The sequence below is a fragment of the Fukomys damarensis genome, unplaced genomic scaffold (genome assembly GCF_012274545.1).
Source record: "Fukomys damarensis isolate Sample0158 unplaced genomic scaffold, DMR_v1.0_HiC HiC_scaffold_26, whole genome shotgun sequence".
Classification (NCBI taxonomy): Eukaryota; Metazoa; Chordata; class Mammalia; order Rodentia; family Bathyergidae; genus Fukomys; species Fukomys damarensis.
Window position 1 is genome coordinate 36,536,424 of NW_022900938.1, and position 20,566 is coordinate 36,556,989.

General features: G+C 35.4%; 2 protein-coding genes across 2 annotated transcripts in view; one reads left to right on the top strand and one right to left on the bottom strand.

Moving 5' to 3' along the window:
* Ermn (ermin) overlaps positions 1 to 1,597 on the top strand; it is a 5,014-nt gene extending 3,417 nt beyond the window's left edge. The window contains exon 3 of the mRNA XM_010606769.2: positions 881 to 1,597. Coding sequence (XP_010605071.1) covers positions 881 to 1,407 — 527 coding nt within the window. The 3' untranslated portion in view covers positions 1,408 to 1,597. The remainder of the gene's footprint in view (positions 1 to 880) is intronic.
* An 8,555-nt stretch (positions 1,598 to 10,152) lies between these two features.
* The window catches only part of Galnt5 (polypeptide N-acetylgalactosaminyltransferase 5), a 39,091-nt gene continuing 28,677 nt past the window's right edge, over positions 10,153 to 20,566 (bottom strand). The window contains exons 8-10 of the mRNA XM_010607012.1: positions 16,919 to 16,999; positions 14,232 to 14,393; positions 10,153 to 10,293 (exon numbers count right to left, since the gene is read on the bottom strand). Coding sequence (XP_010605314.1) covers positions 10,153 to 10,293; positions 14,232 to 14,393; positions 16,919 to 16,999 — 384 coding nt within the window. The remainder of the gene's footprint in view (positions 10,294 to 14,231; positions 14,394 to 16,918; positions 17,000 to 20,566) is intronic.

Here is a 20,566-nt window from a genome sequence, read left to right on the forward strand (position 1 = left end):
TTTTTTTTTTTTTTTTTTGCAGGGGTGGGGGGAAGCTCAGAGAACTGCCTTTGCATCTTTATGTGCTCGATAAATATTGGTGAAGATGTGCTGATAGGACCTGGACATATGAAAAGTGTCGATTGCATTGCATTAAGCCTTTCTAAAAGTCATTACAAGGCACCAAATAACTGTGTCAATTAGTTGCCATCCAGAACATGACTAGAACAGTAGGCTCATCTAGTATTAAGACATGAACTCCATGTGATTTCTGAATCTGGGCTCTCTAGAAATTGGGAGATCTTAAGCATGTTACATGTGCCTCAGAGGGCTTGGGCCTCAGTTAGCAGCACATGAGTTCTGAACATCTCTGGACGCTGCTCTTTCTTTTCTGCCTCATTACTTTAGGATTCTGAGAAATGGTGTCAAACACCTAGCTTGCTCCAAAGTGTGACCAGATATGGGGTGTCACCATCTCCTAATTTTCCTTGAGAGGTATGTCTGTAGGTATGAGCTAGGTCAAAATTTTATTTATTCACACATCCAGTTTGTGGTCAGTTAGACTAGATTTTTAAGTATGTCTTAGGGAAATATAACCTCACCAAATAAGGTTGCCCACAACGGTAGAGTTCCGTAGTCAAATGAGTTTAGGTTGCTGACTTCTCTGAGATTACACTATTTGTAAGTAATTTAAAGGCTTGGATAAATTTTGGAGAAGCTACAAACTAATTTGACTGTGAAGCATGTTTAATTGTGTAGAATACCTTAGTAGCTCAGAATCATATACCATAAAACAAAAGTTAGGGAATGATTGTCCAGAAAAACAATTTAGAGAATCACAATGGCAGCTAGGTATTTTGCAACTTCTACACATATCAACTACCAATTGATTTTGCTACAGGACATCAGTGGGAGAAGATTCCTTTGAGCAGCACTGGCAACCAGGAGATAAGTAGAGCCTCGGACAGTATTATGGAACAACTTCTACAGAAGACAGACGAGGAGAGTAAGAGTAAACCTATCCGGGCAACAGAAATTGAATGGTTGGGATTTCAGAGACGTAGCCAAGTTGTTGTATTGCATTCTAAGCAGGAGGAGGAGGAGGAGGAGCAAGAGGCTTGGGATGAAGAAACTAATGATGATGATAATTGCGATGATGATGATGAAGATGAAGTCCGAGTGATAGAATTTAAGAGAAGGCATGACGAGGGCCCCCAGTTCAAAGAAGAAGGTGAAGTAAATGCGGACTCTCCACTAAGCAGCCCCATTTCACAACCTGTGACACCCGAAGAGCCTCCAGCCTTAGGGAAGAAGGGTGATATCGCTAGAAATGCTTACTCAAGATATAATACAATATCCTATCGGAAGATCAGGAAGGGGAACACCAAGCAGAGAATTGATGAATTTGAATCTATGATGCATTTATAGACTAACTGGAATTGAGAAATTCTCCGGCTCGCTAAAACAAAAGCTAATTTTATCCTGCTGCGAATCTTTCTATATCTTATTTGAATTCTCCCCTTGAAAGATATGCAAGTTTGCAGGGTTTTTTTTTTTCCACTGTAGAATCATGTGGAAATAACCTTAGAGTTCAACCTGGTCACTTCAAATTAAAAAACAAAACAAAAACATGTTAGATTAATTATTGGGCATTTGCTTTTTCAAACTTCACTAATATTGCACTAGTGCCATAAACATTAAAGAGACAGCCTCACTATGTAATCTGGCACAGCGTGGCTTAGAAAGCAGTACACAAATGAAAGAGGTGACTGTGTGAAATGACTCCTATTTTAGGGGTGTCTTTCTTACTGCATATTGAGGTGATGAAAAGCCCGGCATTAAATCTCTCTTACTTTTAAACATGGGTGTATGTACTCTGCCAATAAACTTCCAAAACTTTGTTCCTTTCGTTTTATCCTCAGAAAGCATTCTAAAGGGTTTTCATTGGCATCTACCGAGTGGAATTCTAGAGGCCTCCTTCCCAGGTGTCACCATTCACTGAATTTTCTCACTAGCAGGGCTGTCACTCAGGAGAACTCTGCTAAATGTTTGCTTTATGCTTTCAAATTGAATTAAACCCATTGTGAGACCAACACAAGGAGGGGCTAGAAGATTGGTGGGCAACAGACCAGAGGGTTATATTGGTTCGCTTTATTTCTGTGGCTGAAGATAAATCTTGTCTAGCACAATTAAACCATCAAAAATAAGAATGACAGTTTTAGGACAAATGTAAGAAAATACTGCTCTCCACAACTGCACTTTTTCTTATTAACAGTATCTCAGAATAATTTTACTTCCTTAGACATCTGAGACAATGCTAATCATCAACGTGCTGGTTACTATGAGAATAAAAATAATTATCCTAGAATACTTTCAAAGTAGGGTATGAGCATGTATTTTTAGTGAGAAGACTGATACTTGTTGGGAATATATAATTTACTGGACCTAGGCCCAAATCAAGAAGCTTAAAATTGTACTTGTGGAGCTTCACTCAAACCAACATGTCAAATAATGTATTGAATATTTATGAAAGAGGCTATGTTTATATTCTTAGATAGTTTGTTCCACAATTTTTCATTTCATGCTTCCATATATATCACCCTGAACTTTCTGTTACCATAGATAAAAATATCTTTTGTCTCTGCAAATAAAAAGACAATTCCTTATTGTCTGAATGTAATACAGTCTTCATTGTACCATTCAATCCTATGTTTACTTCTTTTTCACTTTTCAAAAAAGGCTGGGTTAGTCTTTCTTAGGTTATTGCTTATTTATGTGTAATAAATCCCATACATGAATGTGGCAACTTTTTTTTGATTCTTCCTGGTCATATAATATATTTCCATAGTATCATGTACCATTGTTGAGTGTTTATAAGACTTGGTTTTGAATTCAGGTTTAGCGTACTCCTTTTATCCTTTTAAACAGATGGGTTACAACCTGATCATGTAAAAGGTGTGACCCTTAGACTATAGAAGCTGAAGATTTCACTTGATATAATGTGAGTCTTTAGAAGAAAGTGAGGGACATAGGGTCTTTATTGATAAAGTTAGGTAGGAGATTGATGTACTAAAATAATTTCCTGGTTAATTTAGATCTCTAAATCTTTCTTTCTGGACAACCTATTTTCTTTCCTGGATTACTGATGATGCCTATAATTTTCTACTTAACATCAAAGCCCCGTATTGTGTTATCCATCATATAATAGGACCCTATTGTTAATTTGCCTTATGAGAGCCTGTGTTTTAAGTTATTTCAATAGAGGGTATGAATTCTTGTGAAATTTGAGTGAGGTGAGTGGACTGTAGCTCTGTGATTTGGCAAAGCAATTGGCTTTGATGGAACTCCAATGTATAGTAATCCTGATTTTAAAAAATTTTTAAAACCTGTGTGCTCTCACTAAACAATTAATCAACGATGAAATGTTATATCGATGGCTAAGCATGGTGGTACACACCTGTAATCCTAGCACTCAGGAGGCTGAAGCAGGAGGACTGCCACAAATTTGAGGCCAGCATTAACTACATAGTGAGTTCAAGGCCAGTTTGAACTACATAGCAAGACCCTGTTTTTTTTTAAAAAAAAGTACACTGTTTTATCAACAAAAACTATTTTGGAGTATGGTCAATTGGTAAACACTTCATGTTCATGGATGGAGTGATGGAGTTGTACCAGAGCACCTACATTACTCTTTGACTTTGGGAGCATTGCCCTAAATTGTGTCGTATACCAAGGTTACACTGTTGAGGAACCTTGAGTAACATGACAGTGATGAATGGTTGTCTGAGATCTTACATCTAGGAAGATGAAGGTCTTTATCAGATTGAATGGGGATATTTAACAGATCTGAAACTCATGTGAGAAAGGACTCAGAACAGAAATAAGTAATTATATGAAGATTTTTCTGAAATTTTGTTATTCAAGCTTCAAAGTGGTCAGGACTCTGGTATCTGACAGGAAGGGAAATTGATTCATTGCAAGAATGCTAATATTTACTGCATGATTTTACTTTTTGTTACCAGATGAGCTGGAATTAATAACTTTATTTATCTTTAAATATGAAATTTACTTTTCATGAAATGCTGCATTTGAAGGCACAGAATTGGCTAGAACCTGCCTATCTCTTTCATATATAGAGATATTAACAATTTAAATAAAGAACTGTTGTGCCTGACTTGCTTTCAATAAAAGTTGTTGTCTTTATTTGTGGTCTCTAGACTTTATTTTCTTTAGCTTCCCTTCAGAATTTAGTAAGAAATATTCCATGTCAGCAACTACTAAGATCATCAATAAATGCCTCTTCAAAAAATCAAGAGAACACCTTATTCCAATTAATTTGCATTATTTCAGAAGAATCTTAAAATCATTACATATGAAATTGCAAAAAGAGTTTCTGGTGGACAGATATTTAATGTATATAACATTTTTCTACTATTTTTAAAGAAACTGAGATATTGTTTTAGATGTATATAAATATCAACAACTTGAAAGATGTATATTTATCTTTTAGTCATTAAAGGCATGCATTTAAACAGTGCTGACACTTTTATCATAAGCGTTTCTGCATATTTCTGTGAGGTAACACTTTTAGCAAATTTACAAATGGAAAACAGACATTTAAATTTTTCACAGCGATAGGGAAAACATTTAAAATAAGTAATAATAGAGAATTATGGGAAAGGATGAAACACCAGCATATAATAAAGAAGAAATATGTTTGGCCATATGATAAAGGCAACCACTTCTCTTAAAGCCTGAACTTTCATTGCTCTCTAAAAACAAGAGGGCTATAAAAAGTAATGTCAAAAGTTATACTTGCCAATATTAAAATATCAGACCATAACATAACACCATAAATACAAAGACCAAAATGTGTACAGGCTCATGAAGAACAGGAGATGGCCAGACCATATAAACGATGCAAACAGTGACACAGGCAGTAATAGAGGCAGAAAACAACCAGAGACATGGTCAAATACAAAATAAAACAATCACAGCTAGTCACTAACTGGTATTTCAGGACAATTTTAAAAATGAATTTAGAAAGTAATTTGCATTTATCTATAAATTTCAAATTATATGTTTGATTCCTTCTTTATATTAGTTTCAGTAAAAGTGGGTAATTAAAAATGTTTAGAAGAACTGGAAAAATTTTCTCTCCCTTCTTGTTTTAACCTTGTTCTCCCACTAACAAATGTTTTCAGTTAAACAACAGAATTACCCATTGGATCTTTGCTTTCTTTTGTTTTTAAGCCCACTTCCCGTAGCAGTTATATATAAAATTAGTTAAGGTTGTTTGGAGCAGAATAAAATATGTCCATAATCCTAACTGAAAAATAAGCACTCTGATAATTTAGAATCTCACTATTCCTTTAAGTCTGTAAAACAGTATCCTGGGTGAAAGTCTACTTGAAATACTTTTGTGGCAAAGGCCAGATATAGACAAAGCTATAAGAGCTAAAAGCATTCAATGACACTTAAAATTTTTCCTTATTTTGCAAGTAGAAACTCTTGGTTTTACTTTCTCCCAGTTTAAGCATCACACACACACACACACACACACACACACACACACACACACACACACACACACACACACACACACACACACACACACACACACACACACACACAATATATATATATATATATATAATTTTACAAAAATTGTCATTTTCATATGATCAGGTAAAGTTCAAAATCTTTATTCATATTACCAAAAATTTTAATTTCAAAATCTACTGTAAAATCTTTATTCATATAGGTATATATAATGAATATCTTTAGACAAATATCTATCAGTTAATAATAGAAATATATTTGACTATATAAAACCTCTGTTTTCAAAGAAATTATTTCTCATTTTATGGTAATTTTCCTTATTAGAAATTCAGCATATTTGAAGTTGCCCTATGTGTCGGAAAATGAGAATTTTCACTTGTGTTTTTACAAAGCAAAGGTAAACTTGAAGAGGGATCCTAATTAAAATGGTGATAATTGATCCATTAAGTTGAAAACAAATGCATTAAATTCTCTTTGTGTGATCTTTTTTTTTCTTTGAGACATGGGTACCACCAAACCTCAAATGCCTTTGCCCTTGTTGAGGAATAAAATACTTGGTATAGCTTATTCAAACTTGTCGATGTAGTATTTGTCAAAAAAAAAATTTTTATGCAATATCTTTGGTTAGTGTTTCTTTTCTTATTTTAATGCAATTTGGCTTGCAACAATTTTTGAATAACCCATGCAACAGTTGTTGCAAAATTACTATAGTGACAACTGACACAATGAGATTGATAGTTATGGTTTGAATTTTAAATTGAAGGATTCTTCAAGTTTTATGTTTTTCATCTGTGCTCAAATGGAACAATTTATCAGCTTTGCTTAAAGACTTGGTGAAGAAGGAGCTGGTATTAGTAACAGAAAAGCAACTACATGTTTATTTCTGTTTCTTATATGTGATAGAAAAGATGGAAAACAACAAGTCAAGGGTATAGGTCCTTGCAAGACATCCGGAGTTATGACACTTATTCCTCCACTTAAGTTACTTAACATAGAGAGAGAGAGAGAGAGAGAGAGAGAGAGAGAGAGAGAGAGAGAGAGAGAGAGATTTCATTTCCTGTCTGTTCATCATTGAAAATGTGGAAATGGCTTGAGCTCACCTCATTGCATTATCTGAGACATCAACAGTCTATAATCAAGGGGAATTTTAACTGGGCCTGACTACATTGATTATTCTATTTATTTAATTATATGTTAGGGAAAGAAATTTTCTTTGGCTTAACCAGATAGAATGGTAACTATTACCTCTTACTAGTGGGGTGACCAATTCTTTCATCAGCACAGTGGATACTCATTTTTTTAATCTGTGTTAAGAGAGGAATGTGACTTACTGCATCGATGTGGACCACTCAGTGGGAGGGAGCACCTGTGTGCACAGTACATAGTGAGTACTCAGTGATGAATAGCTCCTCTCTTTTTTTATCTTCACCACTTGTTATTTTCTTATCTTTGTAGAAGATACTGAGACCTTCAGCTGAGGTATTCGATCTTGTGTTTTGAATATGAAACTTAACATAGAAATGTTTGAAAGCTAAGGAAGATACTATCTTTTGTGCTTCAGCCCAATTTTCTACATAAAATATCTTTAAAAATAATTTTTAGCTGTTTTTAAAATCAAGATCAACCTGGAATATTGAATTTGGCACACAGCAATTGCTATTTTTGCCTCTGTGCAGTTTCCCAGGCAGTGCTAGGAGGAAGATGCTTTAATATCTAAGCGAATGGTTCCAGATTAGTGTGGGGAAGCTAATGATACATTGTGATCATGGTTCCTTGCATCCCTGTGAGGGACAGCTGATTGAATGTCAGCAAGCAGAACTGGGCAAATTTGATGCTGGAGATAAAACACAGTTGTACCAACAACAGCTGTGTCATGCTACGGGCAAGTAGGGTAGAAGCTCTGGGCAACTGTTGAAGAGAGAAAGGAATTGTGCACACTGAAAGGCACAAAAACACTTTGATGGTTTGGTAAGCTAATTTTTTTTCTAATCAAATAAGTCCGGTTAATATTATCCAGTGTTCAAGTTAAGATGGACAGCCATTTTTTTCTAATAAAGACAATAATCTAAGCCAATTCAAGGCAATCCCAAGAACATAGCCTCCTTCTTGGAGAATTTGGGGCTGATTAGGACTCACACATTTCCCATTCATGGGGTAATGATTATCTTTGATGATCTATAGCAGCATTTTTATGCTTAATGCAGTCTTCTAAAAACAAAAATTAGAAGATAATCATATTTTCTTTTTTCAAAGCTGTAGGTAGTAGATATGACAATTAGTCAGTAACGTCAAAGGAAGGCTCACACAGATTCCTAACCGGTGATTAGCTCTTTGCACCTTAGAGGAATTGAGCAGATATATGATATATGAAAAATATATGAAAAATTCCTCTCAAGCACAAATAATACGATGCTCCAAAACAATCCTTGTTGCTATTGGCAATATAAACTCAATTATAGATTTATATAATAAGTATGTCAAGGTAAAATCAGTAAGAACATATGTTAAGCAGACTGGAGAAGGATCTTTTGAGACAAATATTCAGCTTTCTTTAGCTGGTATACCTCAAGGTAGGAGTATTCAAAGTATGAATCATCCTTTTCTGAACAAGCTTGACTTTGTGGAAACTGGTTTTGGATAAAATAGAAATTCTATAGGCTGGGGGAAGGGCTTTCAAAATTGTTCAGTTACACGAAGAACTACATGAGGCATCTAGCGTGGCCAGCAATTCAATTAGTACTTTGGCAATGAACTTGTCCCTCCCCCACCCCCAAATGCCTGTTTTGAAAGGAATTATATCATTTTCTAGTTGTTCTTTTATCTCATCTGCAATTGTAAATTATCTGAATAAAACATTTTAAATATGTCACAAATGTTCAAAAATGTTCCTCCTTCCTACTCTTAGTTAATAGCTCTGCTTTTGTGTAATTAGTTGGAAGTTAAAAATCGAGTGTTAAATAGGAAGTAAGAACTAAAAATTCCCAATTTTAGCATCATCTCAACCGAACAAAAATTTGAGGAAAAAAATTAAAAAACCTAGCACAAATCGGCCTGGCTACTCCACAGTGATCCAACCTCAGCAAGCCTTAGGTTTATGTATCTCTTTCTAAGAACTGCTGTGCAACTTGTTTGTTGAAGCCAATGGAGTGAGTGAAGCTGTGAAATGAGCTATTTCTCCACAGGTATTGATCCTACCACTAATTGGCTTATGATTTGTAGACAAGTAATTTGTCTTTGAGTATCAATTTTCTTACCTAAATGACTATAAAGGATATCCTGATTTCTAAGTTTTTGTTTTTGGCAGGCTAAGTATTGGTATAGGTATATTTAAGATGACAGCTCAATTTTTAGCAAGGAAGTAGTTAACTTTCCCACAGATTTTCTATGTTAGCATTGGGTTCATATTTAGAGCTTTGCTCTTTTTCTCCCCCCTAGAAGGACCAAGGCCTCCTTCTTTGGCCAAGTTTAGGGCAATTTTTTCTTAGCGCTTTTCCTAAGAATTGTTTATTCATTTTTCTTTCTCTTTCATTATGTTTCTTTTATTTTTACTTTGCAATCTTTTAAAGTCCATTTTTAGCATGCTTCATCCCAGGGAAGTAATATTTTACCGCTTTTATGTAAAAAACCTAGCATTTCTCAGTACTCTGTTTCCATTTTGTTTCGACTCCTCTCACATGGTTCTACATTATAGTGTGTTCAATAATTATATATTTTTGGTGATAACTGTGTGTTGTGAACCAGCCTCTTAAAAAAAAATAAGTTTGAGACCAGGGATTTAGCTCAGTGGTTTGGCTGCCTGCCTTGCAAGTGCTATCCAAGTGCAAGTGCAAGTACCAGTTCTATCCCTGGTACAAAAAAAAAAAAAAAAAAAAAAAAAGTTAAAAGTTATGGATGTGACCATGTTTTTAAAGTACAGATTTAAAAATGAGTTGAAACATTGTACATATCTATAATTAAATGAGTATTTAAAGGCCTAATTTCTCACTTAAAATTGTCTCCACTGACTTAGAATGAGAAAAAAAAGTTATATGGTAATCTAGGTCAAAATTATTATTTGCTATTAGGTAAGGTTATTAATAATTGATCAATACTATTTTAAACTGGTCAGAATGCATTAGTCTGGAGGGGTCACAACAGGGTGGTAGCTTTATGTATCTGTCTAAGGTCTTGTAGCTATAAGAATTCTAGCACCTATGTTTGGTGAAAAATTAGACAATGGAGGACAGGTTCTCACTGCTTATTCCTCTACTTGTTGGCCAAAAGACCTAGATATTATGCAACATTACCATCATATCACTGTGCCTCTCCACATCTGCCTTCATTTCCAGTTACCTGTGAGATTCTTGGAAGAAACTTGCAGGAAGAATTCCAGGACAGGGCAGGAAGAAGGCAATTCCAAAGGCCACCCAGGGCTGAAAAGGACTCTAGTCCAATGGTGGACTGTTTCCCTGAATAGTCTTCTGGTATCTCAAATATTGTGACTTGTAAAGATTCTCTCTTCAAATGCTATTAGAATTGAAAATGGAAATGACATTGAGAAATACAGCCACCAAGTTTACTGGTATTTTCATAGTATCCAATGAGTTCTCAGATAAAAACATTGGCTCCTATTCAGTCTTCATAGTAATTTTCAAATTTCCACTTTTGATGCGGTTTCACTGAGTCACAAGCAGCTAGCTTCAGGGTCTTCTGAGAAAAGTTTCCTTCCAAGCATAATAACTGTGGCGAATTTTCAAAAACAATGTGATTTACCTGGAGCAAAAGAGGATTTGGGCATAAATCTCCAGCTGGATTTAACAATGGAGATGCAAAAAAAAAAAAAAAACAACAACAAAGGAACCCTCTCTCCAAAGGATGAGTAATTATATTTTTTATTCCCTAGAAATTCTCTTGAACTAAATTAGTAACATAAACACAGACTTTGGAAAGTATTGTTTGTCTTGTCTCAAACTAAGTTATATTCTCTAAGCTATCAGACTTAAATTTTCAGGAATCAAAAGATCAATTTTCTAGTGGTATAGCTAGTAACTATATTATTTAAAGAAACAATTCTAAATGTCATCTAATATGTTCATTGATGATGACTAACTCACTGGTGGTGGTAAAAAAACACACATGCCATGACAAACTATTAAGTTCCTATTTTACAAGGCACTTTGCTATAATAGTGATATATTTTGTTTATGATCTCTTTGTCATAATTTTGCTTTGTTTTGTTTTTTGTCTTTTGAGATGATCTCACTATGTAGTTGGGACTGACCTGGAACTCATTATGTTGCCCAGGCTGGTCTTGAACTCACAGCAATTCTCCTGCCTCAGCCTCCTGAGTGCTGGGATTACAGGCCTGCACCACCGTGCCTGGCTTTACCATAATTTTTGATAGTACATAATCTGATGTATAAAGTCAGGTTAATAGAAAAGAATCAAAGGTATTTCAAAGGGTGCTATCATTTAATAAGTATTGAATATCCTAAAATGATAGCCTATTTAGAATCTCCTCACATTTTTCAAATTTATAAATTCTCTCAACCACTAACAACTATGACAAAGGTAATCTTATAATTTAAATATTTTAAATTATTTTGAAAATTTTACAAAAGCAGGAATGATTTGCATAATAATTTACTTTAAAGATGTCCCTACAAAAATATCATCACCTTTGCAGGACTTCAAACATATAATGTTAGTGTGTATTTAGGGTGTTTTAAAGTGGTTGGTTTTGATGAAAATCATTTTGTGGCTACAGTGTTCTGCCAGTGAGTTGTAAATGAGTAACTAAATCACATGTTTCCCAACCTAAAGACCTGTGATGTAGGAACCAGTGGGTGGTGAGATGCTCCATATGCAAAGCAATGACCAGTGAGAATATTCTTTAGGGAGGCAAAAACTGAAGGCATTTGGGGAAAAGATGTCTAGGAAGCATCTCTGAGATGCAGATTTATGGGCGGATCATTTGAACAACTAATACTATCTGGGGTTAAGCTCACTACTATACTTTCTTCCTCTATGAAGATTCTAACATCTAATTCTTTCTAAAAGGAGATAGTTTTCCTGTTACTCACATTCTCTTTTCCTTTGAGATTTAGGTTCTTTGAGGACTGTTATAGTTTGGGGTTTAGTGTGTAAGGTTTAGTCCCGGTGGTGCTGTTGGGATGTGGTGGGTGCTTGGAGAGGTAGGGCCCAAAGGAAGCCCATTGGTGTGCATAACCTTAACGATGACTGTGGGAGCCCAGTCTCTTCTCTTTTTTGCTTCCTGGTCCTGAAATGAATGGTTTTGTTGTACCAAGTGTTCCCGCTACAACGTGCTGCCTCATCATGGCCCAAAAGAGCAAACTGATCCTGAACTTTGACCTCCCAAACTTTAAGCCAACACAAATATTTAGTCTTTATAATTTGATTATCTAAGATGTTCTACTATAGTAATGGAAAGCTAACACAAGGGTTAAGGAGATTTAATATAAAAAACTATTACAAAAGTGATAAAAGAAGAAAGTCAAACACTGAGATATTCTTTTCCATGACTGTCTAGTAACATCAAAAGGGAAACACAAGGCAGAAAGCACGTAGGTAGCATGTCACAGAGACACAGGTACAAACAACGTAGATCAGCTTCCAGCTTGTGCTGTCTTAATTAAATTACCTTCTTTATAAAATCAATTTGTCTTTGGAAAGGCCTACCCTAAATGCTCATCAGAAATCTTTTCCAAGATTTACTTCTAGAGATTAAGAATGTGTTTCAGTTATTGTCTCTCTTTCTTTCTCTTTTTTCCTTCCTTCCTTTCCTTCCTTCCTCTTTTCTTTCCTCCCACCCTCCCTCCATCCCTCTCTTCTTTAGCAAAAGGATAAAGGACAAAGTAAGATGTAATTTATTCAATAGATGATTATGAATTCCCTAACAGTATGCAAGATGAAAATATCCACTTATATACCAGAAATTTTAATTTTTCTGACAACTTGATAGTAATCATTGCCATTAAAGAGAAAAAATTTTGTCCAGAATGAATTAAAATATAGCAGAGAAAAAAGGATTAGAGGTCCCATTTGACCCCAGTACTCCCCTGCTGGACATCTTCCCAAAAGAATTAAAATAATCACAGCACAGAGATATATGTTTATATTACCCATGTTTATAGTGGCACAGTTTATAATAGCTAAAACTTGGTAGCAGCCCAATTTCCCATTAGCTGGGGACTGGATAAAGATGTGGCTTGTTTATAAAATGGAGTACTACTCAGCCATAAAGAATGATAAAGTAGAGACATTTATAACTAAATGGATGCACATGAAGGCCATACTCTTAAGTTTATTTACATGTGTAAACACCAAATAGTTTCTCTGGTATGAGAAACTGAAAGTGTAAATAAGGATCAAAGTGTGTAATAGATAATGTGAAATGGGAAGAAAAGATCCAAAGAGGAAGGGGCAGGGTGAGGGGTAGGGGAAAGGAATGAATGTGAGAAAAGAAAAGAATGGAAACAAAGTCTTTGTAAATAGGGAGGGGTAAAGGGCTTGAAGGGAGGGCAGGGGAATGGGGTACTAGATAAGAACCAAGATATATCATATAAAGGTACAAATTCCCAATGATGAATGTCGTCATATTGTATATTTAAAATGTACCAATAAACTTAATGAATAAAAATATATATAACAGAGAAAGTCAAATGGATATAGGTTTGGAGAATGCATTGCTCAAGCCTTGATTTTGGCTCTGAGCAGAATAGTCACCAACTACAATTTTGAAGGAAAGACACCCTAATCAGTGGAGGCAGCCCAAGGAGGAAAGGTGGCAGGCAGCTCTCGACAGAATAACAGCTTCCATTGTTCAATGCATTGAGTGGATTTGGTAGCTAATTGCTAGTGAGATGACAGAAAATTTGAGAATGCAATCTTGAAATTATTCCTGCCATCTCAAGATCCTTCACCAAAGCTTCTGACTATACATATTCTGTTAAAATGTAATTGGGAAAAACGGAGTGAAATTTGTGAATAAGAATACAGTAGAACAGGTATATTCTGGCAAATACTGAGGACTGAGCTCTGGAAACATATTTCCTGATGCAGTAGCATCTGCTAGTTTCTATAGTATGAAGATTCTCCCCACAGCAGATTTCAAGCTACCAATGTGATAGCTGGGAACACACAATGGTGAAGAAATTATATGGTCAGCTCTCCTAAGCTGGAGAGCTCTGGTTCCTACATTCTTCACTGAGGCCAGGTCTTTGGACCCAACTGGGGCTGAGAAAAAGTTCTCTTGTATGGAAAGAGGAAAGAATGAAGAACTGGACTCATCCTCAAATGCAGAGACTCTAGTAAGCATGTAGCTTCTTGCCTTTTCCTTATATTTTCCCTGTAAGCTTTTAATGATTTCAGCCTATAGGCCTTCATTTTAGCATTGTTGATTGGAGGAAGCAGGGGGCATTTAGAAACAAAGGAAGTCACTACTGACAATGTAGTCATAAGAACAGGATGACTTCTTTCTAAAATAATTCTTTTGAAACAAATTTTAAAAAGAGAAAAATAGATGACATTCTATAAAAAAACAGTTTATCTTTCTGAGTGAATTTTTACTCTGCTTCTGTTGTCACACACATTTAAAGCTTCTGATTGAGGGAACTGACAATGAGGATTTTATGTTCTGCTTGATTAAAAGGTGAATTCGTAGCACAGGGGAGGTATATAATTTTGCTTACCAGGTCTGGATGGAAAACTGATGTTGATTTGTGCAACCATCTCAGCCCTTTGTTTCTGTTATCGCAGGTATACAGCTCCAGGGAAACTTTATCAGGAATGGGGGCTAAACACCATTCTTCATGTTTAATAAGTCTTAACCAGGTATAATTAAACTGCTGAAGCTATAGAGGAAATGAATAAAGAAAAGGTCACTTCAGGCAGCAAAGAAACTTTGCCAAACATTTTTGTTAGCAATCGTTGCTTTGGTTTTATTTATTTATTATTTATTTGTACTGGAGATTGAACCCAGGGCCATCTCACTGTGTTACATCTCCAGGCTCCATCCCCTTAAATTTGTTTTTAAAACTTTTCTCAAGTTCATACCAAGTCAGTTGTCCAGGCTGGGCTCAGACTTGAGATCCTCCTTCCTCATCCTCCCATGGGGGGAAATTACAGTTGCTTATCACCAACCCTGGGTTAATAATGATTTATATTCAAATTCCAATGCTACCACTTTCAGTTGTGATAGTATGAACACTTTGTTTACTCAGTCTCATTTTTTCATTTTTAAGTTGGATATAAAAATTTTCTCAGAGTTGGGGTAATGAGGATCAAATATTTAGTGCACAAGAAATCCTCCACAAATGTCAATGACAATAACAAAAATGATTAGAGTATTACGATCAGTACATATCTGCATAGGATGCTCTTTAAGGCATTCTGAATTCTAGATAACTCTGATGCTTCAAGTATTGAAATTTGTAAACCATCCCTGATTCAGTTTCTCAGCCATGGGTGGTTTCAGGGAGATCAGTCACATTCTTAAATTTCTTCGGTGAAAATTATTATGCCTTCTTGTTTCTGACTATCTAGAAAATTGGACCCTTGGCTTTTTCTATTGTAGGAAACATTAAAATTTTTTTGCTGCAAGCACAAGGAATCACGAGGTTGCAGCCACATTAGAATCCCTCAATTTTATAGATGCCGCTCTCGGAGAGGTCTAGTTCTAAAGAATTGACAGTGACTCAGATAAACTCTGATTCAGGAAATGGATCCATGTTTTCAATCCTTAAAAATATTCTCTACAAATATTCTTTACAAGCTAGTATTTTCTATCTGCTCAACTTATTATTGTAAAGCTACTAAGATAAGCTAGATATTACTTTGTAAATGAACATCTCAACTGACTTAAAAGTTAAAAACTAAAGGGATTGTTTTTATGTAGTGTAAGAGTGGTGTTTGATGGCTCAGTATGAGGGCTTTATTCCTTTCAAACTTTTTTGGCTGAATACTGTTTCATGGGCTTGCTATCAATTCTGATTTGTACTTAACCCAATTTAACTCCCTTGATGTTTCTGTCCCTTAGGTAAGCCACAAGAGACAGAGGTAAAAATGAGCAGTTAGATAAAATGGGAGATGAGCTTTGTGGAAGACAGTGGCTACATAACTCACACCTTGGTCTCCTTAAACAAAAACTCTGTGGTTACCAATATTAGAAGTAGAGTTTTCAGAAGAAATATTGTACCAGGTGCAATATGTCCCTATTGTGGCAAATCTTGAAAAAAACGTTATTTAATACTTGCATATAATTTAGACTAATTGTGGTATTGTTTTACAGTTTATGGTTTTATTTTCATTTTGAATTCTTAATAAGCAAGTCATTTCTTTCAATTGATTGCTTTGATAATTTTCACTTCTCTGTCTCCACTCCTCCCTAATTAATAAAGAGTTCCCAAGGGTTTAAGTTTAGAATCCGCAGTTGAATTGCAGCAGCAGGGATATTCTTCTAGTTTTCTTATGTTTGGAAATTGAAGAAATATTTCTAAGTCAAAAAAAAGACTTAGTAAGCCTTGGCTATTGGCGCAAAATAATCTTTTTCTACCAAAGAGTAATCTGTAATTTTTGGAGACTGATTGCTACTCAAGAACTAGTGTTCCTCTGAACCACATTTGACTAACAGATAGCTATTCCCAAACAGGTAGCTATTCCTGCAGAAGGCAGACTTGTTAGGGAATGTACGCTGGGGAAGCAGGTGTGATCACTGAGCTCACCTGCACCACAGCAGGAGTCCCTGCTCTGCTTCCCTGGGTCCTACTCCCTCTCCTAGTAGTTCTGCTCCAAGTTTGCGGGAGTTTTGCTCTAGGATTTTCCATTGTGGATCAAGGATTATACGACTCCCGTTACTCTCTGAAGATGCATGAGGGATGGAATCAGAGAATAAATTGCTTCTTTGGGACAATTACTTAAAATATCTTCTCTCTTTATTTTTTCTATCATCTTATGTTTGTATGTTATCCATTTTTTTACACTCATTTTTTCTTATTTTTATTTCAGTAACATTTACAGAGCACTGAGGATTAGGTATTGTTCTACAAGTTTTTATGTTACCTATTCCAGCCTCACTCCTAGAGGTGAGCACTATCATTACTATCACTTCCCCAAAGGTTCCAGAATTTTCAAAATTAATACAATTATGCAAACAATGATACATGCTGGGTCCAATGGAAAACTTTGGTAACCACACTTTTACTCTTTCAGTTACTGTTATTGCATTTCGTAGTAGATTCTTACACGAGCCTTATAATTATACTGGAGTTCAGAGGATAATTATGGGTTTCTACTTAGTGAAGATACACTTCTTAAGTAATCAACAAATACGTAAAAGGCTGCACCTATCAACCACGAGGTAATCTCCAGCTAAGCATACCTTGCTGCTCCCCTCGCAGTCTTCAAGAATGGCTGTGGTGTTTTCAATGGAAATGCATTTACCCAAGGCCACATTAATAAGCTAGGAAGCAGAATAAAATATGAATTAAGAAAACTAAAACATTTTAAAGTAGAATAAAACATTCAGACACATTTAGAAAACAGACTATAAGCTATAATAAGGTTAAAAGATAGTTAATAGCAGCATTCCTTAGCACAATATGAGTTTATTGGTTGCTAGTTCTAACAGAGACATAATGTAATCTTGCTAAAGTACAGCTTCAATCTGTCAATTTAGGCTTGTGATTCAGCCATAGAGCCAGAAAACAGAGCTTTTAATTTACCCTTGCCTGGGATGCTGAATGGCAAATGAGCAAAAGGAGGCATGGAAAGTAGTTATTTTCTTGTCTCAAGTTTATCTGATGCATGTGTTAAAAGTCAATGCACATACTTGCAATTTAATCAAACCACTACGTTCCTTGGCTGACCCCTCCAAGCTATCTGCTTAGGCACTGAATCATAGATAAATTGAATCCTTCAAAGAACAGCAGATTCCAGCAGATTCCCTGTCAGAATTTTCTAATGACTCAAGTGAGCTACAATTCATTACAGGAAATTCACAAAAGCTAATATTGAGCCAAGTGTAAAGGCACTTTCTGGCAGGCCCCCAGGTTTTTAATGGATTCACAGGGTCAAGTATGGAGGTGGATTTCTATCAGTCATCATTTAATGCAGAAAAATGTTGATTCCCTCATTCTCTTTGACATCCTGGGCAGAGTTAATGAGGTTATAGGTTAATAATGCAATTTACGCTTTTCAGGCTTCTAGAAGAGGTATGCAGAGCTGAATCTATACCATATGAAGCAGGAAAGCCTCCTGAGCTAGGAGAGTGTAAAGGCTTTGTTGGCAGGTACATTATATTTAAACCTTTCTCTTCAGTAGTGTCTAAAAGAGCTATCATTCTGAGAGGTTGCATCACAGTAAGCTGTGTAGCTCATAGGGTTACCAAATTTCATAACAAGGTTCCCAGTGTGTTGGTCTCACTTTTATAGTTTAGCTTGGAAGAAGCAAAGAGCAATGTCAGCAACCAGAAAAAGGCAGGAAGAAGTGAAACAGAGAGGGAAAATTGCAAGCTTGGTTAGCAAGGGACATTTCTCCTTACTAGAATGGGTGAAAACTTTGGGCATAGATGTGCCATAGATGTTGCCTTTCACAGAAAGGTGGACCCTCAGGGGATGAGGTACTAGGAAAAATGGTTTACCCATAACCCCAGGGATCTAGATTCTTCTGATGAGTCAGAAAACTCATACTGACATTCACTTGGTTCTGAGGAGAAAATCTTACAACTTGCATTAGATAAGAACCCTCTCATACTTTCAAGGTACAGAAGCAAACGTTAAAAATAGTAGCAGGTCATGACTGCTTGTGGGGTCTGGCAAAGAAGAACACAAAACAATTCCAAAGGAACTGAATCATCATCAAAAATCTTAAGAGAAACTTCTCTTCACAACTTCAAATGACAAATATGGGAGCGTTAGTAAATGTGAGCAGTCATACCACAAAGGAGCCACTCACCACTAGCTTCATAGAGGGAGTGAACAGAAATAGGTGAAGGTAGACTACTTTGGGAGTTTAACGAAGGGAAATTTTCCTGATTGTTCTCTGCATATTAGCATAGAGCTCCTGTATTTTTGGATAAAACAGAAAATATTCTATCTTTAAAGAAGGTTGGAAATTGGTTCCAACACAGCTGAGCAAGTTGTTCTTCTCCAGAACACTTGGTGTCTTCTGTCAGCTCCCTGCTAATGTGGAGTGTTTCCCATAGTCATGGAACCCTAGGCAGAATGACTAACATTGTTCACAACAGTGTTGGGGAATCCCTGGTTTAACTGCTTTCTTTGTGTTTGTTTTCTACAATTCCTTCCTCCAAACACTGAAAAGAATTGGGTGAAAAGGGACAACTGCTTTGTTCCTATATCCCTCTCTTTCCCTTCATCTGAAAATGGTTTTACCTATCAGAACTTTCATGGGAAAACTATTTTTCTTCTTACATATATGGTCTATGAAGTTCAAAGAATTGTTATTCTTCATTTCATTATGAATAATTTTAAAATGTTTTCATTTTCATTTTTTAAGAATAGTATCCATAATTATATCGTAAGCCATTTCAACTTTCCCATACCCTTTGAATCAGGCAATGCATACATTTTCAATTTTCTGTATTAAATTATTTCATTTCCCAACTCTGGACATGGGATTTCCCTGCAGCTTATTATATATTTGTTAAATCTTAAGCGTACAGGCTGTTTGCTAATAATGTAATCCAATAAAAACACATTATTAGTGAAGTTCTTTTATTAGTTTCAAATAAGAAATTGTTCTTCTTTTATTAAAAAAGAACTTTCATCAGATTTAAATTTCTAAGTACATAAGATGAAAAACATAAAGACACAGAGCATGAAACAAAGTTATGGCATTTATTTTCTTAGGAGTTTTCAAAATTGTCTATTCAAAACAATAGTCTAGTTAATCTTATTCTGAATTAAAAAATAGTAATAAATCTCCCTTCTGGTTGATACAAGAGGGAGAATTGATATATTTATTTACATTTATCTAGAGAATGTAAAAACATACAGGACAACAGAAGGAATGGATCTGTTAAAACAATTTTTAAAACAATTACTGCATTTTGATATAGTCCAGGCATCAGTAAAGCCTATTTCATTATGAGAGATCTTCAAAAACTTCATGGGAACTCCTTTTCAAACTTATTTTACTATAATTTTAACATATTAATAATGCAAATTAATGTGTTTCATTTGATATTTCCATACACATATACTTTGCCTTCGCACTTCCAACTCTGGAACTGCTCAATGGCGCAGCAGAGCTAAAGGATAGTTTCACAGTTCCCTCTGGTGGTTAGAATTTGGTAGTGTTCTAGCTGAAATGCTGTTAGGAAAGGAAAACTTTACTATGCTTGGTGAGTTTTTTTTTCTTCCTCTCTCAGGATGGGATTAAAAAAATGTAAACTTATTTTATACATATATTAGACATATTATAATTGAACAGTGTACAAATCCAAGTCATTCTTTCTAATTATCTAAGGTAAAAAGTACTAGGTTGAGTAGCGCTATTCTATTTTGACCTATAAAAGCAGCAATTAAAAACAATGCATTATGTCATATATAAACAAGCCAGGTAGTTTTTCAGTTGAATTTGGTAAATCAGAGCAAATCTTCAGACTAGTTTTCTGTCTTTAATACCCTTCCTGTACCTAGCACTCTTCTTAGAGCTTGGCTGGCACTTAGGGTTCTAGGCCTAGGTTTCTTGGTGTCCTTCTCAGGATTTCTTAGCCTAGGAGGATGCACCATTTGCGATTTGTGCCCTAAGTGAGAGCGATTACGTTTATATTTACCCCTGCTTTTTTTTTCTTTCTTAACCAACTTTAAATTACAAAGGAACGGATCAAGGGATCGTCTGCTTTATCGCTCTGTAATCTAGCTCTGAAATACTGCTTGGTCTCCTAATACACTGTCAGTGAATGTTGAATAATTCAATAAATATGACTGACTCCTTCATATATACCTCCATTTAATTATCAACTTTGTTTTGCTTGATTGACATGCATTCCTTTCTACACTTTTTT